The sequence below is a fragment of the Leucopleurus acutus genome (genome assembly GCF_964270905.1).
Source record: "Leucopleurus acutus genome assembly, chromosome: 7".
NCBI lineage: Eukaryota > Metazoa > Chordata > Mammalia > Artiodactyla > Delphinidae > Leucopleurus > Leucopleurus acutus.
In genome coordinates this window covers 23,817,282-23,842,074 of record NC_139150.1, presented here as the reverse complement: position 1 = coordinate 23,842,074, position 24,793 = coordinate 23,817,282, and the positions used below count along the sequence as shown (strand labels likewise).

General features: G+C 47.1%; 1 protein-coding gene across 3 annotated transcripts in view; it reads right to left on the bottom strand.

Moving 5' to 3' along the window:
• PTPN3 (protein tyrosine phosphatase non-receptor type 3) overlaps positions 1 to 24,793 on the bottom strand; it is a 108,601-nt gene that overhangs the window by 71,582 nt on the left and 12,226 nt on the right. For all 3 annotated transcript variants that reach the window (XM_082842771.1, XM_082842772.1, XM_082842770.1), the window contains one exon: positions 1,963 to 2,117. In XM_082842771.1, coding sequence (XP_082698897.1) covers positions 1,963 to 2,100 — 138 coding nt within the window. In that variant the 5' untranslated portion in view covers positions 2,101 to 2,117. Of the gene's footprint in view, positions 1 to 1,962; positions 2,118 to 24,793 lie in introns of those variants that run through there.

Here is a 24,793-nt window from a genome sequence, read left to right as displayed (position 1 = left end):
CAAACAAACAAAAAAAAAACCCACCTATTTTATTACCAAAAAAGTTGGGTTTTCTCTCCAGACTTAAGTGGAAAAGAGGAAAAAATTAACTATTTGCACCAAAATGTTCTGCTGTGACATAGGAAAATGACCAAGTACAGTGTTATATTCCATCCTTTTTATCGGTGTTTTTTCTGTCTGTACCATCTGCTGTGTTCATTTCTCCAAACTCACGTCCACCTTGATGTGGGAGTAGGGGATAATCTTGTCGAAAGGCACATTGGTGCATGTGTGTCTGCTAGCTCACTTGTCCTTCACAATATTTTACAATATTAAAGAAAATCTCTTGAAACGGCTGTTAGGAAAAACAAAACAAAAGAACCCATCACCTGTTAACTCTCTGACCTCATCGCCTCCTCCCCTCCTCCTTCCTCATTACACTCCAGATGCACTGGCTTCTAGCCTGTTCTGCAACCACACTAAGGGAAGGGGACCCCACCTCAGGGCCTTTGCTCTGCTGTTTCTTCTACCTGGAACACACTTCCTCCTGAGAACCACACAGTTCCTCCCCTTACTTCCTTTAGGTCACCTCTGAAATGTCACTGTATGAGTGAGGTCCTCCTGAATTGCTTCTATAAAATGACAAATGACAACCCCACCCCTCGCCCTGTCCTTAACTTTCCACCTTCCTTATCCCGATTTTTCTTCTAAGTACATGATACCGCCTGACATAGTACACATTTGTTTATGGTCTGTTTCCTCCCTCTAGGATGTAAGCTTTAAAAGGGCAGGGATTTTGCTCTGTTTTGTTCACTGCTGTATTCTTTGTACCCAGAACAAAGCCTGGCATGTAGTAGGTGCTCAGTAAACATGTGCTGAATAAACATTCATGTTCTTGTCAGGAAGAAGATATATGACTGAGGAACAGCTCCAAGACAGACAACATAAATTTTAACAAAGGAGCCATGTCTGAACTAAGCTGTCAGTTTACAGCAACTGGAAGAGACCTTCGGGGCCTCTACCGAGCAGCCCCTGTGCAGCGACTTCATGCACACGCCCTCTTCTCCTGCCTGCTCAGCCAGCAACGTCCACGGTGACCTGGGGTCAGCAGGAGGCAAACTCATGGGTGGGGGAAGACCCCAGCAGGGACCACTTTTTGTCACCCTTCAAATTCTTGTGGCCTTCTAATATCCCCGAGTTGTTCTCCGGTACCCTCTCTTCTCTTTCTGACGCCTTCCATTGCACACTGAATTTTCCAGGCTGGGGCAGATGCTGGCAGCCAATCTGGGGTCAGAGGTGACCCCCTTAGAACCGGTCAGAGGATGGGAGAGACAGGCAAAGGTCACGAACGCCCAGTGGTGATTGGGGAGGGGCAAGGCATCAGGGACGGCTACTGGTTAGGCATCTTACTGCTGACGTAGGACTGGAGACCCCGTTTCTAGCCCTGCCTCTGCTTGAGGTGGGACGAGCCAGGCCCTCCCTGAGCCCTGCCATCTGGGAGGCTAACCATCTCACTACCCTCCAGAAAGGACCCACCATTTACCATTTGCACATTTAATGAGTACTTGCTGTGAGGCAGGTACAGGGGAAATGACACTATTGCCTTTCTCCAGAAGTTCACGGTTTAAAGAGTGACATATAACCTGATAATTACAACTACTATTCATGCAATGTGACAGGGGCCCTAATAAAGCACACACAGGGCACCATTATTGGAGAATCAGCCCAGGAAGTCAAAGACGTCACAGAAGCAGTAACATCTAAGACTCACACAGTTCACGAAGAAGAGGGGGGAAGACACGCCTGGTAGAGGTAAGAATACGGACACAGTTTTTAAGGATATTTCTAGTTCAATCTCAACATACAAGATCTGAGACCTCAAGCTTTTAATTTAAAATAACTTCTCTTCATTTTATAAACCAACAGATGAAAAGTATTTCTTAGGGGCATTAATTCAGAAAAAATTAAATTTGGAGAACTCACATTAACTTTAAAGGTCTGTACCAAGCCATCTAGAAAGCAGACACTGCAGATGACTTCGGCTCGAGTTTTCTCTTTGGGTAATTCTGAGGTGCGTATGTTATTAATTCTTCCACCGAACGCACGTAACCGGGAGGTCATAACTATCGTTGAATAACCTGTAACAGAAGACACACCTGGTTAGCTCTGATGTGCAAATTACCAGTTCCATGTGAACATACCTCCCATTCCATTCATCCCTCACCTGTCTGCCTTGACCCTCACAGAACTGTCTGAAGAGCTCAGATAAACGAGAGCCAGATAACGGACCATGTTTCCATCTGAGTTTCGACTTCTAAGCAGCTTTAAACAATATTTATTGCTCAATTATAACACGTTCAGAGAATTATATGGCTTATTTGTGTCTGATTATCTCCCTGGTCTAAATCTTTTAAATTTATATTTCCCAGGTTTTAAATTTGTTAATGTTTTACAACTTTATATATTTGTGTATTACACCTCTAAGGTTTTACAGAACTAAATGTGATGCAAAAATGATTTAAAATATGAAGATAGTTATTGATCAATTAGACTACATTAAGAACATCTATTCATTAAAAGACTATTTAAAAAAAAAAGACCCACAGAGATGTCTGTAATATATAACTACAAAGAATATATAAAGAGCTACTACAAATCAAAAAGAGAAAAAACAAACAACTAGGTAGAAAACGGGAACATTAGCTGTCAAAGGAATGCAAACTGAAACCTCAAAGCAACAGAACCACACCCCCACCAGAATGGCTGTGATGAAATCCAACAAAACCGAGCGTTGGCCATGGTGTGGAGTAACTGGAACTCTCAGGCACTGCTAGTGAGGATGTAAATTAGTGCAGCTACTTTGGAAAACTGCTTGGCAGTATCTACGAGAGCTGAACATATGCACATTCTGTGAAATAATTCCACTCTTAGGCATATTCCCAACAGAAAAGTATACATTTATCCATTAGAAGACATGCATAAGAATTTTCATAACAGCTCCAAATTGTAAAAGACCCAACAGAACGAATAAACTGTGTTGGAGTCCCACCATGCATGGCTACACAGCAAAGGAAATAAATGAGCTGCTGTGACACACAACACGAATTCCTCTAGTGTTGTGTTGAGCAAAAGCGTCCAAGACTCAATAGATGACCTGTATAGCGTGATTCCATCTACATAAAGTTCAGAATAGGCAAAACTAATCAACAGAAGACAGGACAGCAGTTGCCTCTGCATGTAGTGACTGGGGGGTGTCCAGGGGTCTTCTGGGATGCTTATAATTCCATCTCTTAATTGGGGTGCTAATAACACTGGTGTACTCACTTTGTGAAAATCCACCAAGCTCTACCCTTAAGATTTGTGCTCTTCTTTTGTATGTATATTTCAACAAAGTTTACTTTAAAAATACATGAACGGAGAGGGAATTAGAGAGCAGTTTAAAAATCTGAGCATGGTATATTAGGGAACAGTAATGAAAGCGGTTTTATCAATGAACGCAATTGTGAAGTGTTAGACTAACAGACTAAAGCGGTATGCAACCGAGCACATGGTCACTTCGTGCCGGCGGGAGGGACAAGGGTCCAGGCCAGCTCCTCAGCTTAGGAATGGAGGTGTCAATCTGACAAGATTGGGTGGACGAGCAGATAAAGATGAAGGACTTAAGAGCAATTTAACGTTCTTTTAAAAATTAATTCTCGGGCTTCCCTGGTGGCGCAGTGGTTGAGAGTCCGCCTGCCGATGCAGGGGACGCGGGTTCGTGCCCCGGTCTGGGAAGATCCCACATGCCGCGGAGCGGCTGGGCCCGTGAGCCGTGGTTGCTGAGCCTGCACGTCCGGAGCCTGTGCTCCACAACGGGAGAGGCCACAACAGTGAGAGGCCTGCGTACCTCAAAAAAAAAATAATAATAATTAAAAATTAATTCTCTGTCAACTTTCTATGATGAGCCGGGCCTTTGCACATGCTGTTCCTTCTGCCTGGGAAGCTCTTTCTGCTTTTCTTCACCTGAGAACTCCTACTCAGGCCTCAGTGCTTGGCACAAGGATCACCTCCTCAGAGAAGCCTTCCCTGGCGTCCCTAATGACTCATACATTTGTTATAGGCTCTCTACAGTGCTCATCATAATTTCACATTTATAACTGATGATGTATTTAATATCTGCTTCTGCCGCTAGAAGCTGAGCTTCACGAGGGCAGGAACTGGGTCTGGGTTTGCTCACTGCATCTCCAATACCTAGCTCTGGTAGGCAGTCAGTAAATATCTGAATGAGTCAATGAATAAAATGAAATATGAAGCCAAGACTGATAGTCTGGAAAAAAAATAGTACAACCTGATAGACAAACTTGGGTTGGTGGGAACAGGCAGGACAAAAGGATGGGATGAGAGTGGAGGCTTCCATTAGAACACAGAGTGGTGGTGTCCCATAGACCAATGCCCCTCACACTGTAACGTGCACACAGATCACTTGGGGATCTTGTTAAGGTGCAACCTTGAACGCAAGCAGGTCTGGGTGGGGCCTGAGAACCTGCATTTCTCGGACCCCTGGGTGACGCCGAAGCTGCTGACCCAGGGTCCACACTGTGAAGGGCAGTCACACACAGCCAGAAAAGCAGCACCAATAGGTCAGGGCAGGGCCAGAGATCAAGATCCAGAAATCAGAAGCAAGGAAGGTATGAGGACAAAGCTGACCAGAGGCCCGAGGAGAGACGAGCCTCAGGGAACCACAGAAGCACAGCTTAGCTGCAGGCAGTGAAAACACAGAGGGGATGAAAGCTGTGTAGAAGGTACACCCAGGACAGAAGAGCACCCTTGGTCCCTAACCCTATTTCAGAAGCTCCAAGAAAACCTCCCTGCTTCTGCAGATGGGGAGAGGAAACCTCAAATATTAATAAAAAGATTCCTGGGACTGGCAGTGGAAGGGAACTTGTTGTCACTTACAAAATTCCACCCACGCCACCACCCCCACCTTGCCCTTTCCAAGGAAAATGTCATCAGAATAGGGATGCATTTTCTGAGTAAGACCAAAAGTTATCAAAAGACAACAAATGTGTTCATAATGCTTTAACTACACTGAATTTGAAATGTCACATTTATTCTTTAGTCCTTGTCTAAAGAATTTCGGGTGGGTTATAAAATTTTTTTAAAAGATATAATAGGACAATTTCAAGTGTGGTTCTTAGTGGGAGGTGCACATCAGAATTACCTGGAGAGCTTTCAGAAAATATGCCTGTCCCTGCCCCACCCACAGATGGTGATTCAGCATTCTGGGGTGTGGTGTAGAATGACACTCCTTTTGGGAAGCCCTCTAAGGAAGGGCCAGAGAAGTGGAGCGGGTTTTCAGGGAACCTCAGGGTGGTGTTTCAGCTGGTGGGCCTTAGAACACAGTCAACCCTCCATATCCAAGGGGTCCACGTCCTTGGACTCAACCAACCACGGATCAAAACTATTCAGGAAAAAAAAATCCCAGAAAGTTGGAAAAAGCAAAACTTGAATTTGCCATGAGCCTACAACTACTTACATAGCATTTATGTCATACTTACAACTATTTACTTAGCATTTATACTGCATTATAATTAATCTAGAGATGATTTAAAGTATATTAAAGTATGTGCATAGGTTATATGCAAATGCTATGCCACTATATATAAGGGACTTAAGCATCCTTAGATGTTCGTGTCCAAGGTTGGCAGGGGGGCGGGGCCTGGAACCAAGCCCCTTCAGATAACTGAGGGACAATGGTATAGGTTCCGCAAAATCTGAGCCATTCAGAGGGTATACGTGCAAGACTTGGGCAGTTGCTCAGAGCCCCTAAAACTGAGAGCAAATCACATCACAACCCTGGACAGAAAAAAAACCTAGGGTGATTTCAAACAGGAGCCTCCAAGTGAAAGTCACGCGGGCTGACACGGCCAAGGCAGGGCTGATTTTCACACTGCTCTCACCTGAGCAGCTCTGTGTCCAGTGCCAGCATGTGTACCCGTGGGAACTTACTAACTTAACCAGGGTTAATGGTGTTCCCAGTGAGACCCTGTAGCCATCTGCTGACAGACTCAAGTAGACCAGCAACCCAGAAGAGACCTACTTTTTCCTCCTCACATGATCTCTGCTTGTTACATAAAGGGCTTGGGACCCAACAACATCATAATTTGGTTATTTCACATCATAATTTGGTTATTTCATGAAAGTTGCAGAAACGTTCTCCCCACAATTATTCCCAAAGCAAACCTGAATGAGAGCGAGCCTGACGCTGCATAACCACATAATTGAGTCATGTGGTGTTTTCCGATTGTCTTGAAATTTTATCTTAAACAATCCGCTCAGGACAATGGATGATGACTAACAAGCCCTGTTTCCTGTACCGTGGCAATTAGGGAACTTGAGGTTTCTATGGCTTCCTTTATAAGCCTCTTAATTCTAAACAAAGCTACAACCCAACCAGGAACACACTGGCCTCTCCAACCACAGATGATTTCATCTGCAGCCGATGCACTTTACAACGTGGAAGCGCAGCTGGTTCTTTGCGTTAAGAAACAAACAAACAAACAAACACGGCAGCTCAGCTTTAGAATCTGTTTTGCACAATAACAATAGAGGCTCTACTGTGACTGTAGTTTTTAACAAAGATTATACTTGCAAAACATTACAGACCTAGGCAATATCTCAGTGCAATGGGATGGTGGGAGCCCACTACATGCCACGAGCCACAGGATCACCATGTGTAAATACCTACACAATGTGACACATACCACTCAATAGAAAGCATTTTTAAACAACCTGCTGTGTACTGACTTACGATTTCAAATCCATGCTGTGAAAGCTTGTTTCAGACAAAGTGTGGTTTGAACTTGTTTTGAATAGCCTGTTTTGATGAATTGGCTTTGAAGTTGGCTATTAGGACTTTCTTATCCAACTCTCGGACCTGTAGTGGACAGGACCATCATGTCACTGACACTGCAGTAACAGCTTGGTGGCCATCACATGATGGACTAAACACGAAGAGGTTGACCAGCAACTCAAGAGTGTTCGGCCTGGGCAAAGCTACTCTTCGCTGATCTAAATAGCTCTCCAAAGGTCTTGAGACACCTGCTCCTGCCAGGCCCAGGCTACTTTTGGTCAACAGCGATGTTAAACAGTGCAGCAGTCTCAGGAAGAAAAGGGACATCTGTTCCTGCCTTGGCGAGGCTACTCCTCATAGGCAGTGGTGCCAGCCACGTAACGGTTCCTGGAATAATAACCTTCAGACCAGTCCACCCTGCCTGGCAACACTGGTGCGATCGCCCATAAGCTACATGCCCCAGAGGTGAGGGACCTAAACCAGCAGCTTTTGGTTGGAAGGATGAACTCTACGAGAACCACCTCCTAGAAAGGGACATCTCAACTAAACTTGGGATTTTTCTTTCATCTCCCCATTGCCTGGAACAACAGTGTAATCACTGTGCCGTTGGTTTGCAGTATGTTCTTTCTTTCTTGGCTTATTAAGAGACATCATCCGTATGAATGAAAAAACGTTGCCCTATCAGTGAACAAAGGATGTTGCAGCCATCAAGCCACTACAGCTGCCCCTGAAGGTGAGCCCTGAGGGAACTCAGGATGGAGACAAACGGGGCTGCCCACTGCCAGGCCCTCAGCCACTGCAGCCACCCTCAACGGTGCACCCAACGGTTAGGGAACTCTGGATGGGAAAGAACTGGATACTGGCCCTAAAGAGCTAATCATTCAAAGGAATGATTTCAGTGAGCCCGGACTCTTGCATCTTCCCATACATAGAAAAGCGCTAAATTCCTTAATTTGAGATATCTGGTTTTCTTTAATGAACAGTTTGAAGTTCCGAATACTTGGTCACTGCTGAAAAAACTCCCTATATATCCTGCTCCTCCCTTACCTCTTCAGAACAGTCCCTCAGGGCTATCTGAGAGGCTGCCTGCTGGGCTCGAAGTCCTCAGAAAGTCTGCCAAATAAAACATAATGCTCAATTTTAGGTTGTGCATTTTTTTTTTCAGTCAACATCCTGTATGCTATTGGCTTGTGACATATTAAAAATTATAATTCCCACAGTGAACACGTGATAAATAAATTATCCGTAAAGACAGCCTCAGTCTCTGAGCATAATTTGCCCAAACTAACAGACAAAAACAATGCTAAGCTTCCAGTGCCATCAGGTGCTGACTGTAGATTCTGGATTTTGTAGCGCAATCCTGATTTCAGATACTTACAGATATACTGTGCTAGTGTTTCCCGCAGTTATTGTAGATGTGCTATACCTGTCAGCTACTTTACCAACTCAATGGACCCTGAAGCAGGAGCCCATTGCCTGGGGCATGGGTGCCCTCCTGGTCAGGGTTGGCTCACAAGGCTTCTATCACTTGCCCTGGAGCCCGAGACAGGGAGGAAGTGATGCTTTGTTTTCTGAGGGTCTACAGGCTGACCTGGGGACCTTTGTTTTTTCACAAGCCAACGAACCACAGGCAGGAAGAAGGGAGAGTAGTAGTCTTCTCCACTAGAGAAGAAAGTCAGAAAGCAACCCAACTCCATTTTGATCATTTCAAAAAGAAGTGTTAACGATATTTCATACCCTTGTTTTTAAGAATAAGAGCTAGATCTCTAGCTCAAGAGTGCAAAAGTTTCAGTTAGGAAAAAAAGAAGAGACAACAAAAAGAAGAAAGCAGTCCTGATTTTAAAACACCTGATGTGTGAGCAGACCACACAAATGAGGCACAGCTGGCTCCCTACAGGAGTCAACCTGAACCATCCTCAAGCTGACCTAGGCCAATGCTACCACCTAGTGACCACCAGAGGAACACACTTCACCTCCTAGCGTGACTTTCTGCTTTCCTCCCTCTTCCTCAAGGGAAACACGGATAGTTATGCTTTCTCGTTTATCATCCGCGTGTCAGCTCATTTTAAAAGTCTCCCAGAATATACAAGGCCTTCTCTGTCTCCCAATTCCCTCCCTTTCCCTAGTGAACTCAGGAGAGCGTGCTTCCCTTTTTCTGGCTATTTAAGAGCCCCAACAGATGTCTGATCAGCAGAAGATGGATCGCTAGATGGAAAAGTAATAAACATTCATATACAATCAGCCATGCTAGGCGGCGGACTCAGATTATGAGCTTCTCAAATACCAGTATGTAATGTATTTAAGATAAATGTTTTATTTGTTTAGCTGCTAATACCAATATTGCTTCCTCCTCCTTTTCGCTGTAAACACAGCAGCTGGGCTGCATCACAGGCTAACCGGGTCTGGGCTGGGGTGGGGCCAGCAGGGGCCTTAATAATCACTCGCATCACTCCCGACCACGCCGCATACTGACAGGAAAACCACCACTTTCCGGTGCTTGGCCGCACCTCCCACGAGGCCAGCTTCTAAGTTCCAATCTGTTCTTAACCTGGGCCTAAGTGTTCCTTACACCCTGCTGAAGTAAGTGATTAGGGGGTATTCCCTCCTAAAGGTAAAACTTACAAACATCTGGATGGGGATTTATTATTTATCAAGCACTAGATCAAGATTAGATCAAACTGCAAGAATGTATACTTAATATTTAAGTTGCTGAAACAGAAACAGTGATTAAAAGGAGACTCTTTTTAACCAGAGATTTAAATTAAACTTTAGTGTACTTAAGAATCATCTGGGGAGCTTGTTAAAATACAGATTCTTGGGCTTCCCTGGTGGCGCAGTGGTTGAGAATCCGCCTGCCAATGCAGGGAACCTGAGTTCGTGCCCCGGTCCGGGAAGATCCCACATGCCGCGGAGCGGCTGGGCCCGTGAGCCATGGCTGCTGAGCCTGCGCGTCTGGAGCCTGTGCTCCGCAACGGGAGAGGCCACAACAGTGAGAGGCCGTCGTACCGCAAAAAAAAAAAAAAAAAAAATACAGATTCTTGGGTACCACCCACAGAGATTCTGGTTTAGTAAGAACCCAGGAGACTGCATTTTAAAACTTGCAAAATTTTTTGAGCTTAGAGAAAAGCTGCAAGAAAAATGAAACTCCTGTACATCCCCACTGGCCTGGATTCAACTTAACATTTTGTCACATATGCTTTCTCTCTCTCCCCTGCACATACACACACCACACCCCCAAAGCTTTCTAATGAACACTTGAAAGTTGTAGATATCATGCCCCTTTACCTCGAAATATTTTAGCAGGTATCTCCCAGGAACAAGGACATTTCATAACCACAGTACAATTATCAAATTGAGGAAATTTAACATCAATAAAGCACTTATAGTCCATGCTAAAATTTTGAAAATTGTTCTGATGATGTCCCTTTATTTCTTTCCTCTTGATCCAAGATCCCAACCAGGACCTTGCCTTGCTTTAGTTGTCAGGTAGAAACTGCATCTGTAATAAGCATCCCAAGGGGACACTGATGCAGGGTGTCTGAGCACCAAGGCAGTGGAAAACTCTTAATCAGATACTTCCTTTCAGTTTTGACCATCTGTGCTTAGAGTCAGGGGCTTGGTTAGGTCAGCACCCCATGTCAGTTTTCCCGTCTATATTACAAGTCGCTTCCCAGAGCCAAAGAGGGTTTTCTATAGCTTAGCTGCCCCATCACTCAGTCTGGGGAAGCACTTTCTTAAGGCAATGTTGAAATAACAGACTCCAGTCTATATGCTGGTGCTGGAATTAGCGCTGTGGTCATAACAGAGGAAGAAAGCAACATGAAAATAAATTCAGTTCAGAAAGGATTCTATCATGTGATATTTTCTAACCAGACGTCTCCCTTTGTTCAAATTAGTTCATGTCTCTCACAGACAGCAATTCTTAACAATTCATAATATCCAAGTCATAAAAAAAGACCAGACCGCCTTCTGTTATGCACACTCTCATAAGTGGGTGACAGTCAACTACCACTGTCTTAAGGAAGAAGAGAAAAAGATATACATGCATTTTGTATGATTAACTTTGCAAATGTTAATAAAACTCACTCCAACTAATTAAAAACCGGTGATTTTAGTTCATCTGTGACATGCCCATATCTTAAAAAAACGATTTCACTTTATTAATTTTACATTATGTGCAGTTGATAATCATATTACCATACAACTGGTACATGGAATTTAATATTCACCATGACTATAATTTTTGTAAATTTATCAACACTACCTTCTGCCATTTTTTTCCTCGCTTACTTGGCTTTAATTTCCAAAGTACAACACTGCATAATAATACAAAGATAAATATACTAACTTATTTTAAAAACTAGTTTAGAATGTAAACATAATCACTACTGAATACTTACTAAATTAGAAATATCTATTCATTAAGGGAGGCATTTTCATGTTGCTAATTCAATGGTAAAGCCAATAAACTAATTTGTCCTGGGCCTATACACCGAAGAAATTTTAAATAACATCTTTAAAGCTTTAAGCCTGCTAATTAATACAATAATCACAGCTGACAATGGAAGTACTGGTGCACAAGACTTATTTTTAATTTGGGTATGCATATATAAAAGTATTTAATGCCTTTTATTTAGAAAAAATGCTTCCATGAATGCATTCATGAGTTTTTAACTCTGACTTCACATTATTCACCGCATGGGAGAAAATGCTCACACAAGTCTCCTTAACCCCACAGCTTAATACCCAAATTATCCTGCAATTATTAATCCTTCTTTTTCTAGTTCAGTTTTATTTTTTAATTGAAGTATAGTTGATTTACAATGTTGTGCTAGTTTCAGGTGTACAGCACAGTGATTCAGTAATACATATACATATATACACACACACACACATACACACACACACACACACACATATTCTTTTTTAGGTTCTTTTCTCATATAGGTTATTACAAAAATTGAGTAGAGTTACCTGTGCTATATATACAGTAGGTCCTTGTTGTTTATTTTATATATAGCAGTGTATATATGTTAATCTCAACCTCCTAATTTATCCCTCCCCCAACCCTGCAATTATTAATCCTAATACTCCAGAAGTACCATCTTGGGATCAAATCCTTTACTCCACAGAGCCGGTAACTTGCCCAGGGAGTGGACCTCCAACCGGTAGCCCCTTAGAAGCAGGGTGGGGTAATCTGTAGGATCAGTTGTGTTCCAATGAGACCTGTAATTAGCGCCCTTGTTCTCGTACAACTTCAAAATGTCAAATAGTTTTCTTATTATGGAGTTGGGTTTATTTATAGGCTGGACACCATGACACTTGCAAAACTAACCAAAGAAAAGTTATACTTGATACCAGGAGGATAACAAGAAGTAGTTTTAAGCTCCCTGAAGGGCAAGACTAAGAATGCTGTGGGAGCTGCAGGCATTTCGGGACAGAGGTGATGTTGCTATAAAGAGAAACCAACCTCTGACGATGACCCGCGAGCTGAGTGTCCAGGGCTGTGATGAGAAGCCGCCTAGCACCTGAAACACAGAGTTTGCTCCTAGGCGACCAGAGAATACGTTCGACCTGTGAGGACGTTAAATGACGTCATCACATTCTTTCCTTTCCTCTTTCTTGAAGTACCACAGAGGAAAAAAGCACAAATCCCAAGTGTGAGAGTGCTGCTCTCAAGAAGGCTGGAGCAGCTGCCTCACACCCCTTCCAAACATGATGCCCCTCCCGGGGACCAGTCTCCCAAATGTTAACACCATTTCCATGAGATTTTTTAAATGAGATTTTTAGAAGTTTAAAGAAAACGTTTAGGGAAAGGTTACCATGGTGTAGTGTTAAACCACGTATCTCACAGGACCCAAGCCTTCTGCAGCCGCTTCTCCACGCACGTGGACGCTTCACTGGGGAGAAATGAGAAGGGCTGTGTCCCAGTCTCCCCACCCCGAGCGTGTCTGAACAGTGACTGGTCAACTCCCCCGTTACGTACCACATCAGTGAACCCAGAAACTTCAGAGGCCAGCAAGCCCGCCTCTTGCTGGAAGAAGAGAGGGGACATCTGCCAGCTGTTGAGGGGCTGAACCAAACCACGCTGGGGGAGAAGACTTGTGGGACCTACCACCAGACAAGCTGTCAACAGCCTCCAAGCCAAATCCCTGCATGGGACTAGGACCACAGTTTCACAGACCCATCCATCTTGTTTATGATTCCTTCCAGCTTTTGTTATTACTTTGGCAGGAGTTCCGTACCTTTTACTCACTCAGTATTTACTTACTGGGCACCTGCTCTGGGCCAGGCCGAGGGAGTAGGGTGAGGGAAGGCACAGATGCCTGGAGTTTCGAGTTCTAAGGGGGATGAAAGCCCAGGGTGCCAGGGGAACAGCAGGAAGGCTCCCGACCCAAGCCAGGCAGGCTGGGGTGGGTGGCGGGACCAGCACACAAAGGCTCCACGGGGAAGCCTGCAGGATAAAGGGAAACTAGCCAGGTAGAAGCAGTGGCAGTCCAGAAACTGCACACTACATGTGCAGAGGCCAGGAGGGGAAATACAGGCACGTTTCAGGAACCCCACAGAGCCAGATTTATTAGTCAGAGTGTCTGAGGAATAACTGAAATCCTAGAGAAATCTGAGGGAGGAGACTAGGTTCTTCAAATATCCAGGATGTCACACAGAAGGGGAATTAGGATATGGTGTGAGGCTGTGGGAAGGTCAGCCTCAGTGGAATCAAGCAGAAATGTGGACTGGAACCCCAGCTCACACTTACCAGCTGTGTGAACTTAACAGAGATCACTCACCCTCCCCGAGACTCAGTGTCCTTATCTATAGAAAGGTGGAAATTCTGTTTTCCAAGGTTGTTTTAAGCACTGAAGGTAACATGTGTGCATACTAACTGGCACTAGCAGGGCCCGATCAACGGTACTTATTACTACTACCAAGATTAGACTGACTGTTTCAGACCCCAAGGGTTCAATAGGTGGAAGATGGAAGGAAAAAACAAAACAAAACAAAAAAACCAGAAGGAAGACCTTTTGAACACTCAGGGCTGCACAAATACGGAAGGGACTGCCTTGGGAGAGAGGGAGCTCCCCGTCACTAGAGGTGATCAAGCAGAGGAGGTGGATATGGCCCTTGGTGAGTAAGTTGCAGAGGGTAGGCTGGCACTGGAAGGGGTAGGAGAGATGAGCTTCCAGCTTCCAGGACCAAGATTCTATTATGATTTCTGTTTCGACAGTGCCAAAACCCACTCAAAGTGGCACTGTCCAAAACTGGATTTCTTAAATGGATTTCTCATGGGAAATAATTCTAAATGGATACCTCCATCTTGGGGAAAAAACTAAAATGGCCCATCAAACTATGAAATAGAGGGTAAAACAACATGAAGACAAAAAGCAGTACGTAAAGCTAAAATATTGAGCAGTTTCTACCTAAAATTAAGCAACCCGTCTCTTCTCATTCTCCCTTTGGATAGTTCCACTGGGCCCCAAACAGACTGGAAAACAGGATAGAATAAATTTACTCTTACAGGGACATGAATCAAGTTGCATCAACTTTACAAAAATACTGTGCTAATATTTGCCTTTGGGGCACAGACACACCCATTTGGGTGTCAGTCCATAATAGTTCTATCTTAGGCTCCAGCCCCCACCCCTTTACAGCCAAAAGCAGCAGAAGCCTTCAGAAAAGAAAACAGCCAAAGTCACTTTGAAAGGTTTGAGATGTGCTAATCGCAGCACATCCCAGCCAAGAAGCTGGAATCTCACAACTGGACCTTCCTGCCAGCTCTGCTCTTGCCAAGGAGTCTGAAGCCAGCAGCAGCCTGGCCAGAGAAACCCAATCCTCACCACCAGCAGCCCTCACCATAATTTTATCTCAAGGAAGCACAGAAAAATACTCCCCCCCCACCCCCGCCCCGTGCCAGCACCGCCCTATTTGTCTGTAATCAGCGAAGTGACCTGGGAAGTTACTACTCCATTTCTTTTTAGCTCGGTTTCCCAGCTTAGAGCCCTCTAAGTCGCCTTCCAGCTTTAAAATCCTCTGCCTGTAAAGTTTTAATCTGAGGGGCCATCTCAGGTTATATTAGGTACAGTGACCCTACTGGTTGCCGGCAGGTCTAGAGACCAAGATAAAAACGTATTTTTACGTAGCCTAGTCTGATTTCCAGGGCTTTGACTTGGAGGTGGGCGGGGGTGGGAATGGGGTCAGAAAATTAATTAAAAGAAACCACATTAACTCTAAAAAAAAAAAAGAAAGAAAAGACTTATAAAGGCGTGCCAAAAATGCTAATCAGAATAGTATTTAGGAATAATGAAATGAAAATAATATATCTTATTGCTGCCTTTATTTATTTGTACTGAGACCTTCCACATGCTGGGAGCTGGGAATACAGACATACAATCCATTCTTTAATCTCAAGAAGTCCTCAAGCCACTTGACCAGGGACACCACTGCCTGGGGGCCCTGGGTGGCCAGGGGTCTCAGCAGGCCAGGGCCGACTGGAGGTCTGAAGGAATAAACCAGACTTGGGTTCCAGTCTCTGCTCCGCCACTCCCAAGCTGCCAGGACCCTGGACAAATTAACTTTCAAAGTCTGTTTCATCATCTGTAAGTAATTCTGAGAAGCGGCAATCTCGTATCTAACCCCGTGGAGGCCCTGGCCCACGTCAGACACGTAATACCAGCTACTCTGAGGACTGCCCCTGTATGACGGCCCCTCCCACCCCCCTCCGTCTTAGTCCCTGGGCCGTTCCCATTCCCAGGCTTCCTATCCTGGGGTGCAACCAAGGTTCCTACAGCTGTCCGCATTTCACAGAAGGTAGATGAGACTCAGAGAACCCTGCCCAAGTCACACAGTCAGCCGCCAAACGGGGTGAGGGTCCCAAGCTCAGTTCAGGGCATCACACACCTCCCCACTGAGCTCCCCATCCTACATGACCGGAGGAAGGTGAATTACAGGTGATTCACTGGAGGGAAAAGGCTCCACTTAATCACTATTGTTTCTGCAATTTACTGACTCCAGGTATGTTCTTACCCTTTGAGATAATCTTCATCAACCCTCCCCACAGCTCGCATTTTGGTAAATTTCCTCTTAGGGAGGAAATGGTCCAGAAAAACCTTTTTTGCCTTTAACTCTGCAACATCAGAAACCTGAGTAATGACCGGGTATTTATTACCATCTTCCCTCTGTTCTAAAATGACAACAGGTGTTTCAGAAGAGTTATTTTAAAGGAACAGTACATCCAAAGTACCCTTTGATTGTGAAGATCGTGATTTCAGAGAAGTTAAAACATGGAACACGAATCTTTCAGAATTGTGGAAACATAGTAAGTGACTTCCTCTCACTTCTACAAAAGGCGTAGGCTGGAGTGAGTGCACGGAACGTCTAAAGGCCCTTCCAGCTCGACAGGCAGCCACCCTGAGTTAATTATTAACCGCGGGAGAGCAGGGTGGGCCACCTCATTTCCTGAGGCCAGGCCCTGGGTTTGGCCTGGGCCTCTCCTACCCCGTGACTAACAGCTCTCCTTCCAGGGAGATCCCGAGAGTGGCCGGCCAGCCCCCTTCCTCGGCACCTGCCTCCAAGGATCTCAGAACTTGGAGGACTCCTGATGCAGGCCCAGGCGCACTGCAGCCCCCAGGAGACTGGGTTTCTCAATGAACTTGAGCTCAACCAGATCCTTGCCCGCTCACTTTTGGGGCACACATGTTGGCTCCAAGCAACAGATCTCATGGGGGCAGCCACGAGGTGGGGGGAAGTGATAAATGGGGGCGGGGAGGCAGCTAGATCCTGAGTGTGGCAGGAGAGTGGGTCTCCAGGAGGATCCAGGACAACCTCACAACATCCAAACCTTGAAGTTCTTTCATACGGCGAAGGGAGGTGCTTGGGCAGCGCAGAACCTACCTACCTCCATGGCTGTGAAAAAAACAAGTTGGCTCTGAGCACCGGAAGGCCGCTAACCCTGGAGGGAAGGAGAAGCGGGCAGCTCAGCAGACCAGCTGCTACGACACACTCATGTCACACAACACCAACAGCGCTGTCTTGTTTCAGGAGGGTTTTAGTTTGCTTTTTACGCTGCACTCGTCATGTCTATATAATCATACAGCCTACTCTTTCCCATCATTGCGCAATGAAACATTTGTCCAGGTATTTCAAACACTTCACTGGCATTTTTTGTTACAGTTTTATAGTATTCCAGCAAGTGGAAGCATAACCATGGCTAGGTGCTCAGATGACTTCTAATAAGGAGGGCTCAGACTTCCAAAAGGACCCACAGTAAATGAGAGTAGGGAAGAAGGAGCAAGTGATCAAGGGCAGGCACGAATGTCAGGAGGTTGGGCCCAGATGAGCCCTGCTTTAGGGAGGAAAAAAAACCCAGCCACCAAAGATGCATGGCCACAGGGTGACAGGAAGTGGCTAGACCACCACCTGACAAAAAAAGGCAGAACAGATGAGCAGATAATTAATGATAATTTGGGCAAAACCAACAGATTTACTGTTGTCTTTTCTACCAGGTAGAACAATCCTTTTACACTGGGAAGGATGGAATGAAAGGGGATGGGAAGGCATCTCCTGACCACCCATGACCCACCAGAGACTACACGTGTCATCTCGTCCAGCTCCCACATCAGAAGAGGGATTCAGGCTAAAGACAGCAAGGACCATGCCCGAGGTGACCCGGCACAGAGCGGAACCCAGACCCAGTGGCTCCTGACAAAGTTGTACTCCCCCCAGACACAGCACTACCTGCTCTGGTCTTTTTTTTAAACTGTGGTTTAAACAGAACATAAAATTTGCCGCTTCAACCATTTTTAAGTGTACAATTCAGTGGCATTAATTACATTCACGATGTTGTGCAACCAACACCACGATCTATTCCCCGAACTCTTCCATTACTCCAAACAGGAACTCTGCACCCATGAAGCAATAATTCCCTACTCCCTCCCCCAACCTCTGGCAACCTCTAATCTACTTTCTATGAATTTGCCTATTCTAGGTATTTCATAAGCGGATTTAGCATAATGTTTAAGGTTCATCCATGCTGTAGCATGTATAAGAACTGCATTCCTGTTCAAGGCTGAATAATATTCCATTGTATGGAGAGACCACATTTTGTTTAGCCATTCATCTGTGGACACTTGAGCTGGTTCCACCATTTGGCTGTTGTAAATAGTGCTGCAATGACATTTCTGTCCAAACATCTACCTTTGGGTATATACCTAGGAGTGGAATTGCCGGGTCATACAGGAATTCTATGTTTGGCCTTTTGAAGGGCCACCAAACTGCTTTCTACAGAGGCTGCACCATTTTACATTCCTACTCGCCATATAAGAGGGTTCCAATTTCTCCACATCCTTACCTATACTTTTGATAACAGCCATCCTAATAGATGTCAAGTGATATCTCACTGTGGTTTTAATCTGCATTTTCCTAATGACTACTGATGTTAAGCAACTTTTCATGTGCTTATTGGCCATTTGTAGATCTTCAGAGAAATGTCTATTCAAGTCTTCTGCCCATTTGGAAATTGGGTTGTTTATCTTAATTTGGATTAGTTATAGGAGTTCATTATATATTCTTAATGTTAAACCTTTATCAGATAGGATTTGCAAATATTTTCTCCCATTCTGTAGGCTGTCTTTTCACTTTTTTGATGTCTTTAGAGATACAAAAGTTTTTAATTTTGATGAAGTCAATTTATCTATTTTTCTTTTGTTGCTTGTGCTTTGGTGTCATATCCAAGAATCCACTGCTAACTCCAAGGTCATGAAGATTTATCCCTGTTTTTTCTTAAGAGTTCCATGGCTTTAGCTCTTATATTTAGGGCACTGATCCATTTTGACTTAATTTTTGTTTATGGCAAGAGGTAGGAGGCACCCTGGTCTTTCCGACCAGGGTCCCTCCCCACCATGAACCTCCGGCAGAGCTAGCATTGCTGCACTAGACTGTGAACTTCATGAAGGCAGGGTCTGGGTCTTTTAAAGACCACGACCCGGTGCCTGGTACCCAGCAGGTGCTCAATAATTAACTGTGGGCTAAATGGACAGTTGAGTGGATAAACCACTTGGTGGGGGGGGAGTACCCTCCATCCCCCACCTGCTTCTTGTCACTACTATAAGACCACCCACAGCTGGCTGAAAGACTTATCTGTAACAAAGTAAACCTGATCGGCCAACCATACTAAGAAGTAAATATGTGTCAACAATTGCACTTACATACTCTTATTAGTTCAACTAAAACAATCCAAGATCTAACCAGCACTTAACTGAGAACAGGACAGAGGGTCTCAGCCCTGGAAAGCTCAATACGCCCTTACCAGTTTCCTAGTTCAAGTCCTTCATCGCACAGAGGAGGAAACCAAAGGGCTGACGGAGCCAGTGACTTCCCAAAGCCTGGGCTTCCACTCCCAGAGCTTTCCCACCAAACACACGCCTGCGTGATCACCCACTGGAAATCCAAGAAAGGCACCAGGTTAGCCTCAACTGTTCCAGATGGTCCTCTGGCTCCAAAACCTGCCAATGGAAAAATGAACTCCAGGTCCTGGATCTCATTCTGCTACACGAGGGCCCCCTCACTGTCTGCCTCGCGTAGCACATCACCTGCTCACTCTCTGCTCCAGCCACATTGCCCCTGCCCTGTACCCAGTTGTTACAAGCTCGTTCCCACCTCCGGTGTTCGCAGTTGCTGTTCCCTCTGCTTGGAACTCCCTTCTCTCAGACATCCTCCACCTGGCTCGCTCTAAGTGTCTTAGAGCGAGCCAGGTGTCTTATCAGTGAGGCCGTCCAGACCTCTCACTGCACCCTTCTCCTTAGCGTTTATCACCGCTAGACATATCAAGTATGTTCACTGACTGTTTCCTCCCAATTCCCATGTCCCTACCTCCCACTAGAATGGAAGTTCCTTAAAGGCAGGGACTTTGTTGTTAACTGCTGTGCCCCTAGCACCCGGAGCAGTGCCTAGCAAGCCTGAGTATCTGCGAATGACATGGATAAAAGGACAAAATGGGAGCATCACACTCAGTACTTCCATGTCCCTAAGCGTGACAGTGGGGAAGGCAGGCAGCTCCAGACCCGCGCGTGAGCACTGCCTGAACCCCGCGGCCACAGAGCGCTGCCTGTCCCGGGCTCCTGGGCAGGCAGAGCTGGGACATCACGTGCCATCAAACTTCCCACACGTCCCAGCCAAGCCCAAGATGCCGGCAGCCGCTACGGTGCTGGCCTGGCCACAGAAAATGGAGTCTCTCCTCACAGGCACTTAATAAATGCTTGTGAGATACACACACATGCACTGAGTGAACAGCTAGTGTGCACAAGGCTGACACCTGCACTCCTAGAAGGCTCGTGTCAGCACTCCTAACAGCATATCATTCCAACAATGCTGGGAGGTGGTTTGACCAGTAATTCCATTTCTAGGAACCTACTGTCAGGATACATCCATACATGAAAGTTTTATTTGCAAAGATCTTCCTCCCAGAGACATAACATTGAAAATTGCACCAAAAAAGCCAATTTTCAAGCTTAGACGGCCAGTTAAGTAAATCATAAAACAGCCACGGATATCCATGAAGACTTCATAATGACATGGAAAACGTTAGAATATTAAGTAAAAAAGGCTGGTTACAAAAGTGTACCTACAGTGTGACCACAACTATAATAAGTCATTGTATAAAGTATGAAGGAACTCACAAGACCGTGAAAACTGTTAGTCTGTCTATTCTTTCAAATTTTCTGTAGTGCCTAAGTTTTCCATGAGCAAGAAAGAGTTCAAAATTCAAACTGATAGAACTTAAAATGCTGTCACCTGATACCTCATTCGAGCCGAGGGTGTGTAACTGCTTAAACCTCCCTCCCGTGACACCTGGTCACCTCCTCGCCCCTTTCTGCCTTCACCTGACCCTGCTTCTTCCTCTTCCTCCCGCTTGCCCCCAGCGCCTCGTACCCGCAGCCCTCCCCACCCTGCCCCAGCCCTGGCCCCGCTGCCATACCTGTCACTCCTCCCCCAGAAACCCCGCTCCCAGGCTGGGCTGCCCCACCTGACACTCCCCTGGCCCACGGACCCACGTTGTAGCCTGATTCCTCTGCCTCCCAGCTGTGTGACTGTGGGCAAGTTGCTGAACCTCTCTGAGACTCCATTTCCTTCTCAGCAAAATAAGGTTGACCCCAACTCACAGGGGTCTGAGGTTCAGGGAGTTAGACCCCCGCCTCAGGGGGCCCTTCCTTCCATGGCTGAGGTTCAACATGCCCACAGCTGTGTCTCCAGCCCCTGCCACACGATGGGCCTCAACCTGCTGGCTCCACCCAGCCTTGGGAAGAGCTGCTTATGGCACGCCGATGCACAGGGAGAGATTTCTTAATCCTCCATTTGCATAAATCTGGACACCTGCCCTCTCCTGAAGGAAGCGGAAAATCAGGTTTGCTCTGGGTTCCTGGATCAAACCAGTGGTTTCTTGGCTGACATTCCCATCCTCCCGTTGAAGCCTCCACCACTCCAGAAAACCCCCAGCCCAACTCTCACAACGGATGCCCAAATCCAGATCCCCAGCACTCATCCTTTCCGAGTCCCTGTTCCATCTTCCGAAGACGGTCCTGCTGACGGCTTACACCACCTTCTCCCATCCACACCACCACTCTCCCAGGCACCTGACTCGGTGCTTGGTTCCCCCGCTCTTTCAGCCACAGGGCTTTATGTGTTCTTCCTGCGTGAACACTCTGAGCTCACTCCCTGTGACGCCACAGACATTTAATGAGCCCCAGCTGTGGCCAGGCTCCACGGCAGGTGCTGGGGTTCAGAGGTGAGGAAGAGGCTGTCTCAGAGAGAGATGCAGGAAGAACCAAATCATCACCTTCCAGTGTGGGGAGTGCTTCTGTTAAGTCAGGCGTGTGCCACTGGCTGCTGGGGCTTTGTCTAGGGTGTGGCCGCAGCTCATCCTCGAGCCCGTGCAGACAGCTTTTAAGGGGATTCTAATGGCAAAACTACACCTTGAAAGATGGAGTATCAAACGGCAAAATCAAATCACCCAACGTTTATCCCCAAACCTGCAGGGGCTCCTGCTGCCCCTTGTCCATCACCCACAGTCTGACTCCCGCCTAACCCTCCACGCCCCAGACGTCTGGGCGCATGCGCTCCACGGGGCTGCGGAGACGGCCACGCAGCTGAGCTTACTTCACTTCCTCCATACGCTCTTCTCCACGAGCCTCGCCACCATGTGTCATATTCCTGACCAATGCCACTCACGGCGGTGTCCAGACTGGCAGCACTGTTATCAACCCAGGTGCCCGTTAGGAATGCGCAATCTCACGCCCGGCCCCAGGCCTACGGTGTTGAAGTCTGAGAGGTCCTGCTCGCCGACCCATTTCAACTCCCCCAGGCCTTCAGCTTTCCTCCTTTCACTCTGTTGCCAGCTGCCAACTCTTGGTGTCTTCAACATCCACGCAGTGAGCTGACACACCACCCCCAGGGGGTCCACCCCACAACGGCATCACTCTGGCCCCACCCTGCCCAGGGCAGCATGCATGGGTCACAGCCCTCTCCATCTGAGACCGGGGCTCCACCTGGGGACAAGTGCCACGCTACGGTCCTTCTGACAAGCTCACTGAGAGGGACAGATGGCAGGCAGTGACGGACCACCAGTACTTCCTGAGTAATCACCATGTGCCACTGGGAGAAGCCCTTGGCATCCTGGAATCTTCACCCAGCCTCGTGAGGCGGGGATGCCTGTCAGCCCCACTGTGGAAACGAGGACATCAAAACGTCAGGAGGCTCGCTGGGGTCACGGAGTTAGTGAGAGGGGGTCCGGAGACAGCCCCAGCTTACAACCTGCACCAAGAGATAACAGAGCACACCACAGGGCTCAGGAGGAGGTGGTACACCTATTTTAACTGGGAACAGTCCTTTGGCCAGACCTAGAAACGAGGGGGAAAGTCACAGAACAGTGGGAGACACAAGCAGGGGCCAGATCATGAGGCCCTTCAACGATGGACTAAATTGCTGAGACTAATGGGACAGCAGGAGCAGTGAAGCTTTTGGAGCAGCCTGGCCCCCAACGCCTACCCCCTTCCCTGACATCCACCCCCTCCCCTCACTCACGAACCTGATCCTTCATCACTTGAGACATGCTTCTCCGACCCACCTGAAGCAGCCAATGCAGTCAGAGCCCCCCAAGTTTGCTCGGCTCCATTGCCCGCCCTCCCCTCCCCTCCCCTCCCTCCCCTCCCCTCCCCTCCCTCCCCCTCCCTCCCCTCCCTTCCCCTCCCTCCCTTCCCTTCCCCTCCCTTCCCCTCCCCTCCCTTCCCTTCCCCTCCCCTCCCTTCCCCTCCCCTCCCCTCCCTTCCCCTCCCCTCCCTTCCCCTCCCCTCCCTTCCCTCCCCTCCCCCTCCCTTCCCCTCCCCTCCCCCTCCCTTCCCCTCCCCTCCCCTCTCCAGGAGGAAGCCCAGCACCAGAGGACACCTCCACCAGCAGTTTTCTCCCAAGTGGCTCCTCCACAGCAAAACCCTATTAAAAGTCACAAAACAGGCCTCAACAAGGCCAGCTGCCAAGAACCCTCTCCCTCCCCTCCTATGACGGGGCTCCCTTCCAAGCCCAGTCTTCCCACATCAAATCACCAGTTTCCACCATCATCTCCAAGAGGAGGCCGAGACTTGCCTCTTTACCCTTCAGCCCACATCCTGAGGAGGCCCAGCAGGGCCCTGGGGATGGAGCTGAGGAAGAGAAGGTCTCTGCCCTGGGGATGCTCACAGGGGGGGGCCCGACCCCGAACATGTACCCCTTTAATGGGGAAACGTTCTCAACCCCCCATATATTCATTCACCTGGACCTATATGGTAACTCTTAAGAAACTAAAGCCTTTCTTAGTCTTTGAAAATGTCTTTTAGTAGCAAATAATCACTGCAACAAGGGAATCTGCCTAATGGCCGAAAAAATTTAAGATTAACTTTGTATAAAACAGAAAACGTTAAAATTACAACACAAAAATTTTAAATTCCTGCATTATTTATAGACCAAAAACACTTTATTTGTGATACACACTTTGTCATACACAGATCTATTCTGGAGTCCAGCTACTCAACATGTGGTCTCTGGCCACAGTCTCAACACCACCTGGGGGGCCTGTTAGGGACGCAGAAGGCAGGGCCCACCCCCCAGGCCCCTCGAATCAGAATCTGCATGTTAGCACTAAAGCTTGGGAAGCCCTGGCTTAGAGCATATCACCAGCAGGGTCAGGGGGAGAGACAGGGGAAAGCAACGCCGGAGGGAGCCAGGCGACATGGGACCCGCAGAGAAGAGGTGATCTTAGTGCTTCTGCAGGGAACACTTTCTGGCAACAACATGAAGCAGGTATAAATGTTAGGGACCCACTGGGGAGAGAGGCAAATGGGAGAAGTGTGTGAACCCACCCAGTTTTAGTGGGGGGAAGGAGGGGCAGGTTGGAGGAGGGGCTGAGGTGTGATGGGAGGGCTTTGTCCAGTGCAGCTGTAGGAGTGAAGGGAGACCCTGGGGTTTCTATGCTGGAAGACACGTCACTTACAGAGAGAACATTTTTAAGGAGGAAGGTGCAGAGCTCTGCTTTGGACATGCACATGCAGAAGAGGGACCTGGGGACACTCAGGGGGAGATGTTCAGATGTGATACACACAGAGATGACCAGGCTGGAGCAGACCTGTGAGCCCCTGATGATGGGATAAGGTGTGCTCACCCAGGAAGGCCTGCAGGACGACAGAACAGAGGGAAAAGGAACCAGAGAGCAGAGGATGAGCCAGGGTGGGTGGGGAGGCAGGAGGGGAGCTGCATCACAGAAGCCCCAGCAGGAGGGCATCGGCACAAAGACCAAATGGTTTGAGTGATGAAATGCCACTGATCTTGACAAGTGAGCGGTTCCTGGCCATCACAGCAAGGGCAGTGTTGCTCAAGGGGCAGGTGGGGAAGCCTGGGGACAATGGGCTGGGGGATGCAGGCGATAGATAAAGCTCAGACTGCTAGATAAATAAATGCCTAAACATC